The following is a 24,010-nucleotide window of genomic DNA, read 5'->3' as shown; positions in this document are numbered from 1 at the left end:
TAACAAAATAAAACTTCCTTCCTGAGCCCGGTTCTGCCAGAGGTTTTTTTCCTATTAAAAGGGAGTTTTTCCTTCCCACTGTCACCAAAGTCATTGATCACACAGGGTCATCTGATTGTGGGGGTCTCTCTGTCTTCAACTTCAACTTTAATATGAGGCGCCTTGAGGCAACTGTTGTTGTGATTTAGAGCTACATAAATACAGTTAAATTCTTCTAAACACCAAAAGGCAGCACAAGCTGTGGATGTAAAATAATCCATATTGATTAATAGATCCGTTTGCTTACAGATATCATTTTCTTATCCTTACATTGTCTTACATTTAGTAAGTCGTTTCCACAATTTTATTTTGCTTTCCTGATTTATAAATAGCTCTTTAGATTGCATTACATTTATTGTTTTTCATATACTTTTATGGTATTTTATTTAGATTTTTAGTTATTAAGAAGCTTTCTTTAATATAATTTTTATTACTGCGAATTTATTTTTTGTATTATTATTTGTATTTTTTGTTATAAGTTGTGTTTAATCTGTTTGGCCGCTGTGTCACAGGAATTTCCTCACTTTTCAGATAAAATATATCTTATCTTTGCTGTGTCGGGCTACATCCTGGACAGGTCATTAGATTATCGCACAGCTAAAACAGGGAGGAGGGAGAACCAGTTATGCTCACATCCACGCTTATGGCCATTTAACCAAACAGAACATCTGAAATGAGTATATCAGAGGGACCGGGAGGGACAGTCGATATAATGGACAAAAAACACACAAAGGACATGGAAGGAGTATATGCAGAGGGTCTGTGTGATCGAGGAGGAAGATGATCTGCTGTGGGAGTCCCCAAAAGGAGCAGCTGAAAGCAGAAGAAGAGGAAGACCATGATAGTGATTCTCAAACTGTGTGTGCTGGTGTGCAGACAGAGGACAACCTCCAGAGTTTAAAAGTGAAGCCAACACTGAAGTGACAAAAACTGCAGTTCCTTTTCTGGCCTTTTGAAAAAAAAGATTGAATTTCCATAGTCTAATGTTAAAAGTGCAACATCATACCATTAAAAAGCATGTTTACAGCCTAATAAAAACACTTCCGCCTCTATGGAAAGTTTTCCCTTTCAAAACAACTCAGAGTTGCTAATCGACTTATGGGTGTGCCTTGCTGTTTGACAGGTCTCCTGACTCACTGGCAAGTGAGCTGATCGGCCTCATTCACTGGATTGCTGCTGGAGCCTTTTGGAGCGTGTTAACGGATTATCTCGCTGGTGTTACGGCTCACTATGGGGAGCAGACCATCCCGGGAGATTGTACTTTACTTTTGGTGAGAGAAGTTCTGGGATTTTTTTTTTTTTTTTTTAGTCTAAAACTTGCCAACTTATTAACAGATATGTGTGTGTCTGTGGGTTACACCAGTACAGTTTATGAATGGAGCTGGCAAATCTTAGCTGATATTTAAGAGCTCCACACTTTATTCCATATAAGGTAAAATCTACCTCCAAAAAAACAACATGCCGATGCTGAAGCTTCAAAATGCGAGTTCAAAACTGGTGGTTAATGTCACCATGGCTGTTTTTGAATACCCTCTCTTAAGGTTTTGAAGTCATATGATGGCTAATCACATGACCACTAACCATGTCATTGTTTAGACCCTCTGAAACCTTGTTTCTTCCACTGAAAAGAAAAATTCATCCACATCTCAACATTTTTAATTTATAAATTTTACATTTTAAAACAGTAATTCAAAGTTTCGAGTTACCTCTGCCAATCAGGAAGCTCTATGAAGATACATCATTTCCTTGTTTCCTGGAAGAAGTAGGCTGAAAGCCTCAACTGTCCAACAGTTTGATATGAAGACATTGATCCACACGTTTATGCTGTTATGATTTGTTAGAAGGTATTCAAAGCTGAGGAACCTGGCACCAAGTTGTTCATGTTTGCTATGCATTGGTAGCTCGCCAAGGATGATTCTTCTATAAGTGCCCCACTCTGCCTTCAAAGTAAAAGTTGCACATTTTGAAGAACACTGATTACTGCACTGAGACACAACTTTTAGTTTAGAGTTGAACATGCTCCGTTTGGCTGGTATTTGGCGAGTGTTTACAGAAAGGTCGACGTCTTCCATGCAAACTACAGGCAAACGCAGCAATCCGCTTGCAACCACCAGAAACTATTTTTCAATAACCACTTTTCCCCAGCAACTGGTTATTATGCATAACAATTAATCGTGTTCACATTTCAGCTTCCAATGAAATGTTCACTGCATAATCTACTGTAAGCTTTAAGCTCTCATTGTTTGTATTGTCACTGCTGCAGTCCAACATCGTCTCTTATTTAAATAAGCAGGAAGGCGATAAAATTACCAAGCCAAATCTCTCTGGACAGACACATTACAAACAATTTTTAAAATATGTCAGATGTGATCAAAACTTTGAGAAGCCCGACTCCATGGGGAGCGGGACCATTGTAACCTGGAACAGAAGCCTTCTTGCTGAACTGTCAGACGTGAATGGCGCTTTGAGACAGTGCTGAGAGCTGAGAGAGTACTCAGTGCTGTACCTTTCAACACAAAGAGACAGCTCTTATGTGGGGAAGTCTGTTATTGTATGGCTCAGGAAGCCAGGAGTGCCTCCCTGACCTTGAATTCATCTGGCTGAGCTGATTGCTTACACACAGTAATGAAAGCTGACACACACGGTTGCCATTCACCCGCTGACAACACGCGCATTGTACGGGTTGAGAGCTTACATCACTTTTTCTTTTCTTTTTTTTTGTTCTGTTGGCTGTGCTCTGGTTAAAAGCCATAAATAACAGGACTGTTCCTGCGCAGGTAGTAAAATGTGGTGAATGTTTAATTTGTTTATCAAACAACACCGCGGTGAGCCATCATAGCGGAAAGATGTTTCTCCTCCGGGTGACTGTTAAATATCTCTTAGGAAGGAGGATTTCCAGCCACCAGAGAGAGGCCGTCTTGTTAGTAGCGTGGAATGCCATGGATGTTAAGTCGTGCGGTCCTGTTAGTCCAAAAAAGTGTGTGTATGTGTGCATGTACACATGTGTGTGTCCAAAGTCTGGTTGGATAGGGAAGGGGTGGAGTCCTGGTGTTGCCGTAGCAACAGCCTCAGTTATGTAATATCATATGATGTGTTGTAAACAAAGCTTCCAGCAATGTGCACACCCCACCTTTTAGTAGTGCTGGGGAGGATACAAACCAGTGAGTTACATTTAAAACCACCCTGCTGTGCCCAAGGATCCTGCATGGACACAAATTAGTCTGAGAACAGGTGACATTACAGCCTTAAAATTTGCCTTTTACAACCATGCATGGCACCTTTAATTGGAAAATCCTGAAATGTAGATGGAATCGTTTGCACTCGGCTTCCTGACTCTGTAATGGTGCTCAAGTGGAAAACCGGTCTGGGGTGATATGCGTGTGACGCACAGCTTGTCTCCACAGGACAGCCTGGGCGCCAAAACCATCGTACTGTAGTTGTATAGGGTGTTTATGTGGAAATGGGAAGTGTACTGAGAAATGAAGAGGGGGGGGGAATGAAAGGACAGCAACCTATAAATACTTCAGCGACATAAATCTTTATCCAAATGCCTCTCTGTGTGCCAAGAGAAATAGGACACTCAGGCATTCCCTTATGAATACACTCTTTCTTTGGAAGGTCGCATTCAGTAAATATCTATTTTTTAAACGAAGAGAAACAAAGAAAAACATCTCAAGAAACCCCATGAACATGGGTTACAGAAGGACACACACAGCAGTGCCTTCCCTTTACATAAGAGCCTATTGTTCAGGAGGACAGTTGTGGGCAGCTGTGCTTTTATTTATTTTTTTCTAGCCACTCCAGGATATTAATAGCCCTGCCGCCATTCACTAACACTGATACAGGAGCAATTGAAGCAGTCTTATTCTTTTAATATAAAGTGCAATCATCCTGCTAGCCTGTCAGAGGTTGATCTGACTTGGCAGAGTTTGGGAATGTCAGGGAACTCAAGCTACTTTGGGCTGCTCCCTCATTCACAAGGGGTCAGCACAGCAGTTGGCTCAGCATGTTTCATTTGGCAGGATTTTATGCTGCCAAATGAAACCCCACAGCGAATACGGGCAAAAATAAAAAAAACAAAAAAAACCTGTATTCAATAATTACATTCAGAGAGATGGAAATGAGACAGAAAGGGAGCCTGCTTGAGTCTTAGATCCTTCCTGAGTTGATTTGCATTATCTTTAAGGTATGTAGGGTCAAGTTTTCAAACTCTGTTTCCTTCTGACCTTCGATTTGGATAAGAAAGGACTATCTAGCCGGTAGTACAGAAGGGCAAGGAACTGACATTCAGAGTGAGTTTCTTGTTTACACCATGATTCAAAGATTTCTACAGCCAAATAGGGTTGTTAAAAAAAATCAATACTCAGTCATTTTTAGCATTGATTAGTGTCTATCAGACACTCATTTACAGCATTATCGATACCAACACTGCTGGCTATACTTCCTCCAGCAGAAGCACAACTTCCCTGGCCACACTACTCTCTAGCAGCTGAAAGTAACATTCACAACACTAAACAACACTTTATGAGAAATTTTGTAAAGTTCCTCTTTCAGCATCACTGAAGTATTTGTTTTCATTAAGGTGAGGCTGGCTGGCACACATGTTACTGTTAGCCATTTAACTGTTAGCAGATCTCCAATAACCACATTAGCCACCTGTTAAGTTGTCAGTAAGGTGGCGGCTAGTGATGTAGGAGTAAAACAGCCGGTAACAGCCCTGCCTTTTGGTACCATTATTAAATTAGGAAAGCATGTTTCTGCTAATTAAACATTTTTTGACAACCCAAGAGTCAAAATGTCAGTTTGGTATTTAGACATGTCAATTTAAAAATTACAAATTATTTCCAAATTCCAAGTTGTGTATCTTAAGAATTAGACTAAAAGCCATTACACACTGTGTGTCGTCGAAAAGCAACACAAAATTCAGAAATTTCCAGATCAGATCTTTCTGTCTAATGTAAACATAAACCAAATGCAACTCAAAAAAAAAAAAACCCCACTGTGATAGAAATGAAGTCAACATCAGACCACGATGAGCTCATCCTGATTTATTTAAACAGGAAAAGCAAGAAACTGAGAATCTGGGTCCAATTCACAGGAGAAGGCCATTACTCATAAGTAGGTGCAAATTTGGAGTTACTTAGTCAGGAAGTTAAAATATTGAGATAAGACTTAGTTAAACCCGGTTTGCTTTTTTAAACTGCGTATACAAGCTTCCATAATAGGTGTTATTTTACCATGATAACACAATTATTACCCTATTTGACTTGCAATGACAGTTACACAGCATTACCTGTTTATTTTCTTAAAATCGTAAAATATCTTAACATATTTGTCACATATATAAAGGTGAACAAAATACAGGATTGTGTTTATTATCTATAATAAACACAATCCTGTATTTTGTTCACCATATAAGGCAACATATGAAAACTGCTGTCATTGTTTGTGTTATTCTAGATTTTATAGAAGACTAGAACAATGCAGCCAATGTGTGGCATCACACATGGTATTGAGTATTTTCTTGGGTTATGCTATCAAGTTTGAAATGCTACTATAATGACAACCCTAGAGCCAAATATAATGTCACACAGCCCCCAGACGTCTTTTGGACATCTCTGTAGTTTAACTAACCCATGTGCGATCGGGTTAGATGGATAATTGATGCAGTTTTCACCTAAAGGAAGCATGTTTAACATAAAAAGAATCGGTCCCAACACAGAACCCTGTGGATGCCCATGATTAACCTTTGTTTAAGAGATGATTCTCTGCTAAACAATTGTATATAAATTGGAATCTATCAGCTAAATAAAAAGAATAGGAAACAAACAAAGCTGCCCATGTCATCATTTGCACATGCCTCAGTTTCTATCTGTCTAGAAAAGCTCAAACACAGATCTTGGCGTTTTCAAACAGGGTCAGCAGCGCTCACAAGCTTGCTTACAGTCCTGTAAAAACCCTTTTCCTCATGAGTGTAGGGCCTTTTTAAAGCGAATGAACCAAACAAGTCAATTCACACCTAATCAGATAGAACCTACGCTACAAGTAGATTTGCATGATGAATTTTAAGCTTTCGTGACAATACCTTGTAATTGTGAAACTGTGCCCCCTCAGAAAAACTGACTAAGAAACCCGGGGGGGGGGGGGGGACTTAGACAAACAGGCAATAAGAAGCAGTTTTTCACTATAGCCAGTGCAAACCTCTGTCGGCACGATCAACTGTCTTTACAAGCAGATTACATACACTTCAGTATACTTAATCCAGCAGTCACAATTCATTCAGGTTTTTATTTGTTTGATAGGTCTGCAACAGCGATTTCTGCCTTCACCCGTTGTAATACTATAAATCTAAACAACCTTCCAGGCTAATAACACATTTCTGCTGATCTTTAGAGACACACGTGGATCGGCTCTAGCTACAACCACAAAATTATTATTCTTTTTATTGGATCCCTGCTTGCATTGACTTTGGCTAACACGGATGCATCTGAGGGCTCAGTTCATAAACAGTTGTTCTACTCTTGGCGTTTGGTTAGCTCAAACCAAACAAGCTATCTTCTCGGGAAAAATGTGGTTATGTAAACACACACACACCATACCCTCCTCGCTATATTCATCTTGAGCTGAAAACCCCAAAACATTTCAGTTTTAATGAGAGTGTACAGACAGCAGTCTCATAGAGAAGAATGAGAATCCTTTGCAACAGCAGCCGCTGCCATTTTAGCTGTTAATTGACAAAAAGCCTTGTTGTATTCAAGAGAGAGGAACCGAATCACCTTCACGACAGCCCTCGTTCATTCACAGAAGATGAACCGCACAGAATCACTGCAGCAATTTTCAGATCTGACTGTGAAAAGACAACAATTTGTTCCTCTCCTTGCAGAAAAAAAGTTCCACTATTCAAATGTGCCATTTTAAGTTGTTACAGTTGAAACAGGTGAGTCATAAAGCTGAACTGAGCCAGGAGTCCTACTCTGCAGACTGCAGGAAGCCTGTGATATGGTGGTGGGCGGCTGTCACAAAATAACTTATTAATGGGTAGATTTGCCTCACTGCAGCAAAGTTTCTTCGAGTGGTGGTGTGTTTCTCAGAGACTTTTTGCAGCATATGCAGCTACTGACATATTGAACAATGAGTTGAAGATGCATTTTATCTCATTGTCATCTTCTTTTTTTTAATACACTGTTGCAATAGGATGGAAATTATACCAGGAGGCTTCTTAGACATAAACTTGCTTTCCTAATGCACTTCAAACAACTGGTTACCGGGCGAAATTATTCATTTTATTTATGCATTTATCTGAGAGCTATTTTGGTGCATGGGGTAAAAAAAATAAAAAATAGCATGACCTTTTGCATTCAGTGATGTATCATTGCTGGGCTGGACCAACTCACACTCACCGTGACTGTGGAGCCAGGAATACAGACATGGGATAAAAATAACAACACCAGTGCACCCAGGCAACTGCTGCAGAGCGTTCTGCTGCGGATCACGTTAAAACACCCACAGCCTAAATAAATAATAATAAAATATATCATTAGAGTCGTTTTAACGGTTTGTGTTGCTCCACAGACTTCTGTGTGTGCCTGAGTGGGCTGTGAGAACATGTAGCATTATTGTTTCATGCTTATTAAAGGAAACTGAGCAAGAAGTAAAATTTCCCTCCATGCTTGCAGGTTTCTCGTCACCTAAATTGCTCGCAAAGATGAAGCTGCAGTGGAAAATGTGAGTTAAAAGCTGTGTGTAAAAGAGAGTGTGGAATCACAAAGGTCATGTAAGACATAGCACATTTGACACTGTAGAGAGAGATTTATACGTTTTGTATTATTTCTGTTAAACAAACACAAAGGCAGTAGTTTAACTTACCGTTCCTGTCAGGTTCGGTCTCATTAGGTCACATTAGCTGTTATTGTTCATTAACTGCATTTAGTGAGGAATTTAACTCAAAAATCAACAAAAAATATTTATGGTAAGAATATTTTTTTCATCTTCTTTTTAATAATGCAGTTTATTGCCAATGTATATGAATTTGTTTAAAAAAGGAGAGCTATTACTTAAATCTCTTGGTTGCCTTCATTAGCTGGTGGACTGATTTCTATGCGACGGACATGGGTTGAATTTTATGCAAGGAATGTGACGCCTAGTGAACAATTCCAAGTGAGGTCCAACGAGCTCATGTTGAGGACGAGAAAATAAAAAACAATATGTGATAAGTTTAGCATGCTAGGGTTAAACAAAAGTTCAGCTTTAGAAGGAAATGGGTGGCCAAAAACACAGGATGTTGATGTGATGATGGGGTGTGCGCATTGACAACAGGCTGGCAGAACTGGAAGATACAAACAGCCTTTATACAACAGGTGGGTGAGCAGGCGCCATCTCCTGAGGAAGCTGAGATGTTTAAAAATATGCAACAAAATGCTGGAGATTTTCTGTCAGGCAGGTGTGGAAAAGTTTTGAAATATTTTAATTTGTTATAGTTTTTTAAATTTAAATGTACACTTCCAGTACCGTGCAAAAGTCTGATTTCTTTGTGTTATATTAGGCAGTAGCTTCATTTTACAGCATGACAGTGAGCCCAAACACAGTGCCAGTAGAGTAAAAGCATACCTGGATAGAACATACAACGAAACACTATCAGTCGTGGATTGGCCAGCCCGCATCTCACCAGTACTGAAGCACTGTGGAGTCATTTTGACAGAAAACAGAACAAAAGGCAGACAAGATTCAGAGAAGAGCTTTGAATTAGCTTCAAGAAGCCTGGAGCACTTTTCCTGAAGACTACTTAAAGAAATGACAAGGAAGCTTAACTAAGAGGTTCAGGCTGTGTTGGAGAGTGAAGGAGGTCATACCAAATATGGACTTTCAAGCTCATTAGGATTATACAAACTCTGTTTTTGCCTTTTATAGTGCATTTCCATTGATGTTTGTACATTAAATTAAATAGCTAAACCTAGTTCTCATTTTCCTGGTGAAAATACAGTACTGTACATATACTGCTTAAGCCCTGTTCACATATACATCGATAATTTGGTAAATATTATTTGGTGACCAAAAATTATTCTTCTTAAAACTCCTTCGAGGGTGAAGATTATTAGAAACTTGATTTTGTGTGCACCTTTTTTGATTTATTATTATTTTGTTGTAGTGTGTGTCAGTATTATTTGTGGGCTTCTAATTGACCAACACTTCTATACAGTGTTGCTTTGGCATGTTCTTTACTGTGCTCAACATCATTTTTGAGTGTTTAATGTAATTAGCAATTAAACAAAAAAGGCAGAAAATCTGTTTAAAAAACACATGTATGCATTATTTAAGCTATATGGTGTAATGGTTAACATATTCGGCTAACTTGCAAAAATTCCCAATTTAAGACTGAGAGATATAAACTCTCCTGGTTTACTCCTAATGCTTGTCTTAAAGCCTGGACAAATGGGAGGACTGTGTCAGGAGGGGCTTCCTGTGTAAAATCAGATATGTGAATCCATCAGCTATGGTGACCCCTTGCTAATAAAGTACATTTGCTTTGTTGAATTGAATTTTTAACTCCTGTAACAAAGGAATTTCCGACTTTGATATAGCTAAGCCATCCAGCCTAAATATTATCTACTCAATTAGTGGTGAAACGCCTTCACGAAATGTAAAGAAGTCCAGTGCTTTCCAAGCTTCTTATTAGAGAGAACTACATTCTACATCAGCGAGGGTTTAATGGAGGGAGTGTTTAGTTTTCAGGATCAAATCCAACCTTGTTTTTCTTTAAGCTAATGTTAGCTAATGCTAGCCCACCTGTTAGCTTTCCTGCTGACGAACTGCCGGCTAGCTCAAATTTCTAAATACAGTTTTGAGTGGATAATGTTGGGTAATTAATCCAAAAGAATTGCTTTATGAACTATAATCTGAAACTTTAGTGTCTGAACTGAATATATATCGTGTCTGTAGTACGCATGTTATCGAGACTTTCTAGAGGGAACGCATCAATCCAAAAAAGAAAAGCGGTGTCACAAATTGTGATACGTAGACATTACCGCATTAAATGGTTTGTTATGCTTGAAAACCCACAAGCAATCACATAAAAACAGCAAACAATCAATTAAACCCTGAATATTGAACAGATGAAAACCTCCCAGCAGAGATGAATTGTTTATCAAACTTTTCCCTGTCAGCTCAGGAGAACTGTGGTGCTTTTTTAGGTTACTGTGGAGGAAATCATAAGTCACATATAACAAGGGCCAGTAAAACTCTTACTGGCCCCTTCGATGCTACAGCTACAGACTTAGAGTACATATCTGGAGAGACATGTTCATATTTCAAACAGACATATGAACACTAACTGAAGGAAGGACACACCTGAAACCACTGATTCAAATCACATTTAACATTTTACTCACTCAAGTGCAGCAGCAGCATGCTTCCTGTTTTTACACAATGTTGTTTTAATTTTTGTACAGCAATGTCATTGTATTTGTGCTGCAGAAAAGGGGCCTTTAATGAAACCCTTTAATAGTTTTATAATAACAATATGAAATCAAAATCAGTCCTAAAAATAGATTTCTGCCCTGGAGTATTAGTATAGGACTATTTTCTTTATTATTTGTATTCGTCAGGAGATCAAGCACAAGAACTAACACTGAATACAAAATACAGATACATAAATATGTAAATATATAATATTTTTAGATGTTTTACATTATCGACACAAATAATTGAGACCCATCTGCAAAACAAATAAGAAAAATACTAAAAAAAATTTAAAAAATATATATATTTTTTAAATTTAAAATTGTAAGCATCTGTAACTGATAAAAAATTGTACAGAGCATGCAATAACAAATAAAGCTTGCAGAAAACGAGTCACTATATATTTAAATTATACGTAGGAAAAGATTTTTCCAGATTTTCTATCTTTTTGAGGCTTGTGGAAAATATTTAATCAATTTTTTTATGGTTTAAATTACATAACAGGCTGAAACCCGATCTCCCACAGTTTCAAATCTGATTTAGGTTTCAGATGGAGATTCCCAGTCTAGGAATTAAACCCATATGAGGTAACAAAATCACTTGGTTTGTAACTGGGAACCCAAAGGCACCTGAATATCCACACTTTCACTGGTGTTTGTGGCTTTATATGTTAGTGGAGGAAGAAATCCCATAAAATAGGCCTTCTCGGTGAGTCATTTTGAACTGTATGCATTTCAGAGGCTGTTCGGCACCCGTGCAGACCACGGTTTATCCCTCTCCTTTGTTTACCGCCACGGACAGCGGTCCTGGTGCACGAAGTCCTCCCACCCCCCTGTTCACGTCCGTGCAGCTGGATCCGTGCACGGGGAAGCCCGGCCGGTAGTGGCGGAGGGGCACAACGTGACCTGACAACAAGGAACCTCCGGGAAAACCGTCAGTCCTGAGCTATGTGCAGAGGAGAGGCTGAGTGGGGGTCCGGCAGGGGGGTTGCAACAAGCGACGCGGAATGCGGCGCCTCACCTGCAGACGTTGAGGGAGCGAGCACAGGGAGGAAGAGGAGGAGGTGCGGCTCACTGAAGGGGCATCGACGAGGAGGCGTCGGGGCCTGCGCTAACGTGGCGGCCGTCGGGAGCCCCCCGCTGGCCTGGGAGGACACCCCTCGTAGCTGGGAGGCGGAGACGGGACCCCCGCTGACGTCAGTAGGCCTGTCTGTTTCCTGCAATAGAAAGTGAGAGAGAAGGTGAAGGGAGAAAAAACAGCGGATCCCCTTCTTACTCTAAAAGGTGTGCTGCGGCCCTGACACGAGCCAAACCCGCACCTGTGAGTATCACCGCGTCCCGCGCGCTCTCTTTGCTCCCCCGCGCGCGTTTGCGGCTGCTAAAGGTCGAGCTCGGCTGCTGCAGCCGGAGACAGTCCGACATGCTTTTATAGCTGTGTGTGTGTGTGTTGCCCGGTTTTAGCCCGTCGCTAACTTTGAGTGGGGGGAGAAGGAGGGGGAGGAGGAGCAGGAGGAAGGGGGGTCTGTTACTGAGAGAGGAGAGGTGTGAGTCTGTTTGTGCATTTATTTTATTATTTGTTTTTTGCGCAGTGTTGTTTTTGGACCCTGCAGCACAGAAAAAAAGAAAAAAAAAACTTGCGCTTGCCGGGGTCGCCTCTCTGCGCAGTGCCCGCTGTTGCACTTGGAGGTAAGCCAAGCAGCTACACCTGCTGCTCCTCAGTGTGTTTGTGTGTCCGCTGTTGCCGTGACAAACGTGTGTATTTGTGTGTGTGGCTGAACTGGAATCTGACTGCATTTTGTTGGATAAAGGGAAGCGTCCCATTCGAGCGCTGTTGCAGCGACAAGCGAGGGGTTTTCCCTGGCTCCGCCCTCCCTCACAGGGCGTTCACGTGTTGCAACAGGCACAAAATACGCTATTCCCACGCATTGTTTTTGCTGACTTCATTGCGCACAGTTAAATGCCAGTAATGCCCTTTTTTCTTTTTAGCTCTGCTTCTAATGACTGCACTGCATGAACCCGGAGCACACATGCTCCTGCAGCCCGCTCTGCATCTAATGCTTAATATTTCTCAGTCTTGTGATTAACGCACTCAGAGCCAGTGGGGGCTGCTTTTGCATTTCGCCCCTCAGGTGTGAAATCATCACTCTTTGGTCACCTGAACGGGACGCAGCATTGTATGTTGTTCTCCCTCGCTCTCGTTCTCTCTCTCTCGTGTTAGTATCGGGGTGTTTCCTCGCATATCTGTGCGCGCACAAACACACAGGCAAGCAGTCAGGCTGGCTGGCAGACGGACTGACAGACAGACGAAACGTCTCTCTCCTCCTGCTCCCCTAGCTCGTCCGCGCCGTCGACCCCTGCGCTCAAACACCACCCGGCGAGGAGCCCCTCTTCATGCGTCTACTGAAGCCGAGCTTGCATGTGTTTTTGTGCGACCTGCTGCAGCGAGTGTGAGTACCGTGAGATGATGTCATTGCTCTAGCGCCACATGTACCAACTGTATGGAGACAAAATATCACCATCACCATCATCATCATCATCCAGTTGTAGTAAGTGTTATGTAACATTGGTGAGGAAGAGAGGAGGGGGGAAGAAACAAAAGACTTGATTCCTGAAGCACTGCTGCTCACTGCAACGTGCACGTCTCCTGCAGGGGTAAGGGGGGTGTTTTGGGGTGGAGATGATGCAAGGGCAAAGGAAGGCTAATGGTGCCATTAAATGAGAGGTTTTATTCATGATTTTTAGTGATTTCCTGTCTGCGCAGAGGGGGAGCGTTTGCTCTGCGGCTGCTTGTGCATGTCAGGTAGCACTGTGGGTTTGACATCTGGGTAACATTTAACTTGAACACCAACCTTTTTCTGTCAGCTGGAATTTGCATTGCAGCCATAATAAGCTTCTAATCTTCCATTTAGGGAAAGGTCATCGATTGATATCAGTGCGAAAACAATCGATGGAGGATGCAGACCTGCAAGACTGAACTTTGACAGAAAGATCTCTGACACTTCTTTGCCTGACGCTCAGAGGGGGGGGGTTGTATAGTTTGCATGATTTGAGATCCACGCTGACGTTCGTTAAAGTGATGAGCAGTAACTCTATCATTTCTGTGTCAGCCTCGAGATCAGAGCGGCAGATAGCAGCCGCTGCAGGGTTATGTTGATATCGACAGAATGTCTTCACACCTCCTCCCCTCTGACGGCAGAGAGCAGGCCGAGCCTCACCGCGCAGCGCTGCACGTAGTTTCAAGGCGGCCCTGAAATGGGGGAAAAACTCCGACCCGGGCACCTGTTTGAGGAGCACGCTCAATCAGCCGCTCTGTCCTGGACTCCCAGACAGCTGCCAAGTGGGAGCAGGAGAGGCTGCACAGTGCCTCATTGATCTGTGGAGCTCATGTTTGGCCTCTGCAGACTTGATGTATTCACAGTATATGTGTGTGTTTGTTTATTCCCCTCTAGATGTGCCAAGACTGCTCAGGAGTCGACTCACCTCAAGGTTAACAGCCACTCCCCCCCCACCCCTCAAGATGCACCTGTGAACTGAGGCGGAAAGATGCCGCGCACCAAGCAGAACAACCCCAAGAATTTAAAAGGTGAGTTAGCGACCGTCCTGCTTCGAGGTTTCCTGAGATACTTTCGGCTATAAGACGCGTTGGTTTGGATGGAATTTTTAAGGGGACGTGCTCTGTTGACTCGCCACCTGGTTGTATTTCTTCCTTCAAGATGTGTGATTCGATTGAAAATAGCGTCTTTATTTCCTGAAATGTCAGGCGTAGAAGAAGAAGAAGAAGATGAAGAGAGGAGCAAGGCATGAGCTGAATAAGAGGAAGTACAGCCTTGCTGGTTGTTGCTGTGATAACATTATTTATGCTTATCTGAGAACTGAGTGTAGTGTTGGAATAGCTCTCCAGTGTTTGGGTTAAGTTGTGCTGTTTCTCCTTGAACTCCTCCAGGATTTTTTTTTTTTTTTCATGAGATGGTGAAGTAGTTTTGGTTCCTCCATTTGCTGTTATCGTCTTCATGCTGCGTACAGACGTCAGTGCGCTTTGTTGCTGTTTTTCGGGCTAATGCGGTCGCCTTGTGAGAGTATAATTTACAGTCTTTGTGCTCATTTGCAGCCTAAAATTTGAGATTTTCTGCAAAGTTGGCCTGCTGACAGCTCATGTACCGGAAAAGTAACCCTGATGCTGGTTTTGTGCTCTGTGTTTCTAGACAAACAAAATAACCTGTGTAATTTACCAGTGCACAAGTGGTACATATACCTGCACTCACAGCGTGCACAGGTCAGCAGTTTGCCTTTACACCGATCTCCTGATTTTCTTAGTAATGTTGCTCTGCAACCATCAGTGCAGCTGAACAATTGCGTTGCTTTGATCTCAACATTGCAACTTGGCATTGGACGCGAGGGGACGTTAAACCCTTTAGAGCTCTTCTGAAGACGAGGCTTTGGTGGATAAAAGGCTCAAAAGCAGAACTTCCTCCCGCGTGAGACTGGGCATTGTGTCCCGTGTGAAACCAAAAGCAAATATTAAATAATAAATAATGCCGTCAGTAAAATTCATCTTTAATTTTAATTTTGTGCATTTTTGTAAATCACATTAAAAGTAAAAAAGAAAAGGGACTAATCTAACAATAAATATAATAGAATTTTAAAATATTGTATGGTTATCTTTATGTTCCAGTGACATGATGATTGTGTTTCTGACTATCCCGGTTACCCTTCATATTACGGATCGAGTTTAAGGTAGATGATACACGACTTTTCAGTAGTGGCTGCTTTATTGGAGTGCCCTCCCTCTGGTCACTGCAGCGAGACAAACAGAGAGGCTTATTTTATCGCCGGTCGGTTATCGGTTCACCTGAGACATCCTGGTGCTCCCTGCCACCAAACGCTTCGTGTAAAACTTGTATCCCCATTTTCATTTTTTTTATTTTAAGTTGTGATGTGATGCATTTTTGCTTTCACATCTTTGTGTCCCGAGTTCATTAATGTAAACAGAGAATTGTGGCTTTTGTTTGCCTTTCAAAGCGCAGTATTAACATAAAGCAAGCAGTGTTTTGCTTTTAATCTCCCTCAGTGGCACTCATGTCCTCCAGGGCCTGCCACCTCACACAACGGTGTGTTACAGGCGGTTTTTGGCGCTTGTGAATGTGCAGATATTTACTTGAATACATACATTTAACAAAGTTGAAGATTAAAGGCCTGATGGAGGCATGCTTAAGTCAAAGCATCCTCCCGCGGAGCACCAATTGGCTTGAAGGATTCCTTGTTATGTCGAGAATTGACAGATTTGTGTGTCAACAGACGTTTGCAGTTCACAGATCGACAAATGTGCAGCGTTACATGCTGGGTGTGAAAATGTGCATCACTGCCATTCCCCAGCAGTCAATCCTCACAGATTTGTCCACGAGCAGCCAGCCAGAGTCCCTCTGTTTATCTTATAAACACTTCCTCTGTGTGTGTGTGTGTTTTGTCTTTTTGCTCCTCGTGAAGCCTCTTTGGACAAACCACATAAATAATTGAGCTTTACAACAGTTCATTACTTTGCCCGACAGAGGACGATAGAAATGGCGGTCGAACGATGCTCGAGTCTGTTTAAATGGTGTTGGTGCAGACGGCGGTGCTGCAGCTGCTGCAGTGTTTGTGGAATTTGAATTTCAGAGTTTCAGAGGATGATTAGCAGAAATTTGATGAGCGCAGCTGATCGTTGTTTCAGGGGTGTGTTTAGAAGATCTTGAACGGCCAGAATTGTTTTTTTATTTTATTTTAAGGAGTAAAAATGTGCAAAGAATGAAATTCTTGTCTTCATAGTTGTGTTTTGGCTTCTTGAAGTTGTCCTTGAAGCAGAAAGTGACCTGAACCTGATGTTTTTTGCACACGTATGACTCAGATCTGTTCTATCATGACTATTTGAACACCACAAACCACACCGAATCTGATATTTTTCACTTCTGATTAGGGTTGCTTTCATATGTGCTTCTTATATTAGTTGTATACAGAACACGTGACCTTTCCATCGCTCACCTGAGTGTTTTGCCACGAGTCTTGTGGCGGAGATGCTGACATGTGTAGGTAAAAGTGACCTTTCACTTCATGAAATTTTGGTTTCAGTAAAGCCATTTGTGTCAGAGTGAAACCGCTCCCGGCTCCAGCTCCTCATCCACACGCAGCTCTATATGGGAGAAGCTCGTAAGTTTAAGTTGACTCTGTTTATCCTCTTTAATCTGAATCAGCTTACAAATGAAACCGTGAACGCTGGTTTTGCCTGTAATGCTCTATTATTGTGTCAGCTCAGGAATGTTTTTAAAAACAAAGGAGAGAAAACCAGACCGGAGCAGCAGTGTGAGGGTAGCCTGCACATTTATTCTGTTTGTCTGGGTGATGTCTCCCTCAAGCCATTTTCTGTGTTTGAACTTTTTTTTTCTTGCCTTGTTAAAGTTGATTTGTGGTTCTTTGTGTGAAAGATGAACTGATTGTGGAAATCTGAGCCGATACAGGTGCTTTTAAAGAAGCTGGCTCACAGCTGATGCTGATATTGATGTTTTTAATTGATTTGTGTCTGTGTGTTTTATCAGCTCTTCATTTTTCAGCATTTATCCAGTACAAATGCTGATGTTGGTTTTATCATTACTGCCCAGCTTTGTGGGCATATTTTTTATATTTTCTTTTAGGTTTTCTGATCATCTTGACTCTTTGTGGGTTTGTTTGATGTATTCAGCCCACTTTAGTTGATTCCCAAAGTTCAATTTGCTTTTTTTTTTTTTTGTGTACAGCAAATGTATGAAATGTGAAGTTGTGTTGGCTGTGATATTACAGAGATAACATTTGGCAGTGGTGCAGCTTTTCATTGTTTGCTAGTAACCTAGGAGGAGTTTCCACAGATTTGGATTGTCCTTATAGCAGATAGTTGTTGGTGTTTTTGTGTATGTGTTGTAAGAAACACAAGTTTTCCTCTGCAAATATTTCAGTCTGAGCCCCAACTGCACAGTCTTGGGCTGCAGGTGGAGACAGGAGTCCCTGTTCTGCTCTGCAGCTTTGGTTAGCTCGGCGTAGCAGCGCTCTGAACCAGCCTCTCCACCTGCTGTAGGTTGTGGTCAGAGAGGCCTTCAAGCTCATAAGTTAATCACATACGGTGCTGGTCTGAGCCTGCCTAGGTGAAGTCTATGTGTAATTTCTGAATGAAAACTATAGCCCGAGACATTGTTTTATGGCAGTCTGCTCTAATAAACTGTACATTAGAAAAGGCTAAAAGGTTTTTACTTAAATGGAAATGTTAGTTGTTCGGTGGGTTTCTGTGGCTGCTCGGCTTATTGTTGTTCAGTAGGAGGAGAATTAACTGTTTTGACATTTTAATGTGGACGCAAGTGTAGAGACAACTGCACTGTGGGAGGATTTTTACATAAAAGTGTGTTCAAAATTTACGATTTGGCTCTTTATTTTTGGTCAGATGTTCTGTTGTGGTGGTAAAATCAAACCTTACAGTTTAAATGCAACTCTTTACTCAGTTTAAAGTAAAGGTCTCTCTGTGTTTCTCATCTTTTAAATGCAGTACAGTGTCAGCTAAGTGCTGACTTATTTCCATCCTCCATTCTTGTGACATTTCTGAACATCTTGTGGGGAGTACCCACTTCACTTCCTCATCGCTCGATGACTTGTTGGCGTCTCCTCGTGCCTTTTGACCCAGTTCATCACCTCTCCTCAGGGCTCTGCTCTCAAGGGGTTGTCTTTATCAGACAGGAAGTGCTAATTGCATGGCGTGCAATCACATGCTTAAACACTGCTGTGGAGAATTTCTTTTTCTGGAGACTCAAAGAAGCCTCTTCAGACTGCCCTGAAGCTGTCACATGATGATGCTCAACGCCTGCCTTTAACACAGAATTTCCTTTGCATATTAACACTGCAGTAATTCATCAAGCAAGGAGGTGCTGTTTAATTCTTTTCTCAGGTCCTCTCTGCCTTACAGGCTTGGCAGCATCTGCCTGGGATATAAAAAGAAGCACAGTAAAAAATTTTCCCTCCAGTCAACTAAAATCTGACTTGACAAACATTATACTGTTAGGAAACGAAGAACGAATGTTTTCAGAGTCTTGGTTACATTATTTCTGTTTTCTTAAAGTTAGTTTTTATTGTTTTAAGCCATATTTTACAGAAGTGTGAGCCCCGTGGTGAAGCTTTTAGTGGAAAAAGAAAAGCGAAGATGAGTTTTAAGCTTCATTAATTTATATACTTCAGAGAGGAGGAGTTTTTTGTTTTTGTTTTTTTAAGGCTAAGGCTCAGGTGGTACAACGTGCTTGCGACTAACCTCAGTTTAATGGTGGTTTTGTCCCCGCCTCTTCCACATGTCAAAACGTCCTTGTGCAAAACCCCAAACTGACTCCCAGGTCTGCTCTGTGTGTGAGAATAACTGAGAAATGTAAACTACTTTAAGCACCACGGAGGTAGAAGTGTTCTAAAAGTGGAAACCATTAATCATATCTGTTGCATTCATTTGCGTGTTATCTTAAGGTTAAAATCTAAAAAGACCAAAGCATGAGGATTTATTTGAAAAAGAAACAAGCACACCTGAGAACAGCATTCCTCCTCCAAGGCTGAAAATGTGCCCCCAGCTGTGCATGAATCCAGATTAGTTTGTGCCAATTTGTTGAAGTTATGATGGCAAATGTCCAATATAGCCTTTTCTCACAGTGGAGATGAGTCCACATCAAGATCCTGGTAGACTGGCCCAACTTAAAAGTGATTAACTTCAATCTCTGGTTAAATCCATCCATAACTTTTTGAGTAATCCAGCCAAGCAAGCAACCCACCCACACACACAACCTTCTTGGCGGAGGTAGTTATAGCCATGTATCAGTGATGTTTTTCTGTGAGTGAGACTTACCCGCCAGTCGAAAAAAGATGATGTTTTTTCATTTTAAATTGTCTGTCAACTCATCTTTTCAACCCACAAATGTCCAAATCTTCAAAGTCGCAGTTCCTCTAGTGGCCACTTGAGGCTTGCTACAAAAATGAGCTTTTTCCCACTGACTTCTGTTTTAAAATGTCAAATTTGTTCAGAGCAAACGTACAAAAAACAACCTGGTATTAACACGTAACGCCCTCTTAGAGTTTTTCATGCCCTCAACTCTCTGCTTATTGGAGTCACAGAGCTGGACTTTTTGACTGTGTTTGTGCCTTTTGTAGTGCTTTCAGTGAAAATATCTGACTAATAATACGGCTCGCTGTGTGGTACAGACATCCAAGAAGTCCGTGCTTTAGCGTTTGGCGATTGAAAGTTAAATATTTTATTGGTTTGTTACTTGGCGTGAATCAGCAGGTATCTATGTCTGTGCCGTGCCCATGCATAGATGTTCAAGCTAGCGAGCAATAACTCAGAGACAGTATGGGTGCAACTACCATGATGTCATCCGCTGGTTTCTGAATTTCTGTTATGACCCCTTTGAGTTGAAGGTTTCTGCTGTGGCCATCTTGATTATAAGAAACGGGACGTGACAATGAGGGGTGGGTCTGGGTTGGAAACTGCTTGCTCTTTGGCTGACAACTTGTGACTGACAAGTCGTCAGCCAATGAGCGAGTGGAAAATTTAACGGCTAATGCTCCTTAAAAAATAAAACTGAATAAAATGGGTTATTCAGTATGACCCCAAATCAGTGACTAAGCCTGCAAACTCAGCAGCAAAGTGTTTCCAGAGTTCAAGAAAGAGACATTTTATTTTTTTCAGAGGCCTTTTATAGGACCTGAAGTCTTTTTGCAACCACAGCTATTGCTGGTGCCTTTCAGACAGAATGCAGGTTTAAGGGATTTCCACATTGGCTTAATTTTTCCGAGCAGGAAGCAACAACCATCTAACTTAGTGGTCTACCCTCTTGTGTGACATGACCACATGACCGCTCAAAAAAAACCCCAGCATGCTAACTTTCGGTCCAGACACCAATGAGTGATGCCACAGTGGCTACGTCCTACTTTTATATGCAGTCTCTGGCTACCACAATCTATTTTAAACTTTAAACGACATAAAATGTCAGTTAATCATGATTTCTATTGGCTCATTGTTACTAGGATTTTTTTTGTTGTTGCTGTTGCCAGGAGTTCAACTCTGGTGTCAGACTGGACTTTCAGCATTAAACTGGATAAAGAATAACAACCAACTGATGTTCAAAGCAGGATCACTGATGCTTAATTTCTATAAAAGAAAGAAAGAGAAAAATCTTTCAACACTATAAGGAGAGGGTGTTCAGTTTAAGATGAATAAATACTTCCAGAAGCACTTGGAGGACCTGGAGTGACTGATAAACTGGTCTCTTGGTGTTTAACTGTGGGACTGAATAAGAAACGCGCAGATCCAAACAAACGGCCGAGAGGAAGGAACTGTGAGTTTGTTTTGTTTCTGTTGAATCTGTGGGCTGCTCTGGGAGAGCGTTCGCTGGCTGTATTTTTGTCTCAGTCATAACAAACCATCGCACACAGAGCATTTTTCCTCCTGTGAGACACAAAGAAGGAAAACCCTGGTCCCAGGTGAGCAGTGAATCATTTACCCTCATGGGAAGGCTTTAAGATTGATTAAAGAAGCTGAACTTCCAAACTAAATTAACTTTTTAATTTTCTTTACTGCCAGGGTTGCATCAGGCTCCCTTCAGTATATAGATCATGTGTTTGTGTGCACAGTCAGGAATGATCTCGTGACGCAGGTTGTGGGTAACAGTGCAGGAAGTTAGGAACTCCTGTCCTCCCTCCTCTGAGTCTTTGTTTACTTTTGTCAAACAGCTGCTCTCTTAGCTCTGCTGCAGTGGTTTCCCCTTCAGAGGAACACACACGCACACACAGAAATGCAAGCAGCAATACAAATAACAGTTGGTGTGCTTAGTTTTGTTAACGTAAACAGTACAAGTGCATCAACCTCAATTTATCCACTGTGAATTTATCCTCAACGATTAAAAGTGACTTGCATACTGGATTCATGCCCTAAAGCTAACAAACTAAATGGAAGTAATGCCCGTGCACTTCTGCTGGGAGCTTTACTCACTTTTTTGTATCATGTGCACAATTTTCACATTCAAATTGGTCTGTGGTTCGCAGCTTAAATAGATGTTTTCAAACTGTGATACTTTCTGTTACATATCAGCTGTCACAGTGGGAATACTCATATTAAACATGGCCAAAACTTCAGCTAATCAAGTCGTGTATAAGTAATCACTGTTAGTCATTAGCTCAGGCTTTAAATGACGCTAAAGACTCAAGTTTTCTTCTCTCTTGACTCCGTGTGATGTAGGTGAAAGCAGATGTCCCCAGTATGGTTAACTTGGGCAGCTCTGGGTGTGAGCACAGAAGCCCCATGTTTAGGCTTTTTTTTCTGTGGGGCAGCTAATCAGGAGACAGATCTAAAGAGAGAGCAGATAAAGCAGCTTGTTTCAGACAAATATTACCTCAGAGGCTCCAGCAAGGCCTGATGTAAGAAAAATAAGGATTACTTTGAACTTTGAGTCATGCAAAGCTAGTCCAAACGAGAAATGAGCATGTATCATCTTTAAGCTTGTGTTTACAGTTGAGCGATGGCTGGTGAGGAGAAATATTAAAATTCAGAATATCCTTTGAGCCAAAAGAGTTCACACGTCTATAATAAAGCATGTAATACTAAAATGTTTAACATCAACCTACACTGACTGGCCTATCAGAGCTTATAGGATTGAATAGGACAAGCTTGGTAGCATCCAGTGTAAGGTTTCTGGTGCTTCAGACAAAAACAAATAAAAACAACAAAAATGTCGTAACTGTAAGATACAGCTCGTCTCGCACTACGTTAAGGCGTCGGCCGCTTCACCCTTGGTGGTCTGTTTTGTTTAGTTTTTTTCCTTTTCCAGACCTGGTGAAGAATCACAGCCACAAATGTCCTTTTGATCCTCTACATTAGCAAGGAGGGAGGTCGACAACCTCAACAGCGTCACAGCGATGAGGAAAATCCTGCACCATCTTCATGATATTTTTGCACTCATGTAAACAGGCGGGGGCAGCGAGGCTTAAACGAGCAGAGCTACGACTCCAACCTCAGACCTTCAGTTAAATCTGGACACTTTAGTTTAATTGTGCACCTATGAGCCTTCACTTTAATAATATTCAGATTTAGAAGCACAATAAAATTCTTAGTTGGTCATTAAGTTATTGCATTCGACATTCCATCGTATGTTTCAAGACAACTGCCTTTTATTTTTAAAAGTTATAACTTTTAAGCACAAACAACTTTATCAGTTAGATTCAGGTCATAAAATGATCAATGACATTTAAAATACTAATTAATTAAATGTGATAGAGGTTTTGTTTTATAAATTTATACAATACAGTTGCCTTCAAACCCTTTATAATGTTGTTTCACACTGTACAGAGTGGGAACCAGGAAATGTGAATAGACAGAAATAGTTTGTGAATTTTAGCAGTTCAATTACAAAGTTAGGTCTCTGACTAAAATGTGATCTATACATAGCATCCCTTTCTCTAAAAGACGTGCTATATGAAAGTGTAGCACAAAAAAACAAAAGTGTAGAGAAATAACAAAAAACATAATACAAAAATGTTTGTTTGCTTTGGCGTTTGTTGTCAGCACAGTGTACCTAAACTTGATATTTAAAGTTCAAGGAGGTGGGTGAGATATCCTGTGCTCTATACTGGGAACTAGGGTGACCGTCTACATGTGAAAGTACTGTTTTAAATGGTGGTAAAATAAACACCTTCACCTGAGCGACAGCTGTGAATGTCAGCTGTGTTGTGCGTCTAAAATAGGATGTTTGACCTAGTTGCAGTGGAAAGTGTGGCTTTGAATTCAACTTGATTGAGAATTATTATTATTATTATTTTTTTAAATCTTTCTGACAGTGTGCACCGAGCTGCGTTCACTGTCTGTCTTTAAAGTATTTATGGGCCATTTTTAAAAAGTCTGAAAATATCTTAAATTCACAGTTACTAACAGAAACACCTCAGATTTTCTTACATTGCATTTGGAGTTATAAATGTTCTTAGTCACGTCACAATGCTGAAGGTCTTGCCCGGGTTGATTTTAGGCTCAGTGGGCTGATGCGCTTTCAGTTCACTGGTGGAAACCCTGAAGATGAGTTCAGCGACACATGGCTCAATAAAAATTCAAATCAAATTTTCAAATTTTTTTATTTGTCACACACACGCAACCATACACAGTATGACATGGGGGTGAAATGCTTGTAGCTGTACAATGCCTGACCATTAAATGACAGAAAAAAAGTTTTACAATATTTACAATTTACAGGTTACTACAAAATTTACAAATTAACTTAGGAATTTACAGTAAAGAATGTGCAAATAGCAGAAGAGATTATAAAGGTTATGAATTATAGGATTATAGGAAATGTGTGGTAATACTCTTTGTATTTAATTTGCACTGTGTGTGCATACTATGAAATATTTTCAATTTTAATTTTTTACTGAAATTCTCATGTTTCACTTTTTTTTTTTTTTTTTTTTTTTTTTTTTTTTCCCCAATTGCTGGTTTCAGTTCAAGTGGTTAT

At 40.9% G+C, this 24,010-nt stretch overlaps 1 protein-coding gene across 3 annotated transcripts in view; it reads left to right on the top strand.

The window, feature by feature from the left end:
* Positions 1-11,691: 11,691 nt before the first annotated feature.
* Positions 11,692-24,010, top strand: part of hivep1 (HIVEP zinc finger 1) — a 69,477-nt gene continuing 57,158 nt past the window's right edge. Inside the window, exons 1-3 of one of the 3 annotated variants that reach the window (XM_085395175.1) lie at positions 11,707-11,814; positions 12,083-12,179; positions 13,943-14,076. In XM_085395175.1, the coding sequence (XP_085251301.1) occupies positions 14,037-14,076 (40 nt within the window). In that variant the 5' untranslated portion in view covers positions 11,707-11,814; positions 12,083-12,179; positions 13,943-14,036. Of the gene's footprint in view, positions 11,815-12,082; positions 12,180-12,279; positions 12,941-13,942; positions 14,077-24,010 lie in introns of those variants that run through there. The other 2 variants (XM_085395174.1, XM_085395176.1) reach the window with 2 other exon arrangements.

Source organism: Rhamphochromis longiceps, linkage group LG22 (assembly GCF_057381845.1).
Source record: "Rhamphochromis longiceps isolate RC_006_pf linkage group LG22, R_longiceps_female_GT1.1, whole genome shotgun sequence".
Taxonomy (NCBI): Eukaryota; Metazoa; Chordata; class Actinopteri; order Cichliformes; family Cichlidae; genus Rhamphochromis; species Rhamphochromis longiceps.
The sequence above is the reverse complement of the archived record's forward strand: the minus strand, read 5'-3'. Positions and strand labels throughout refer to the sequence as shown.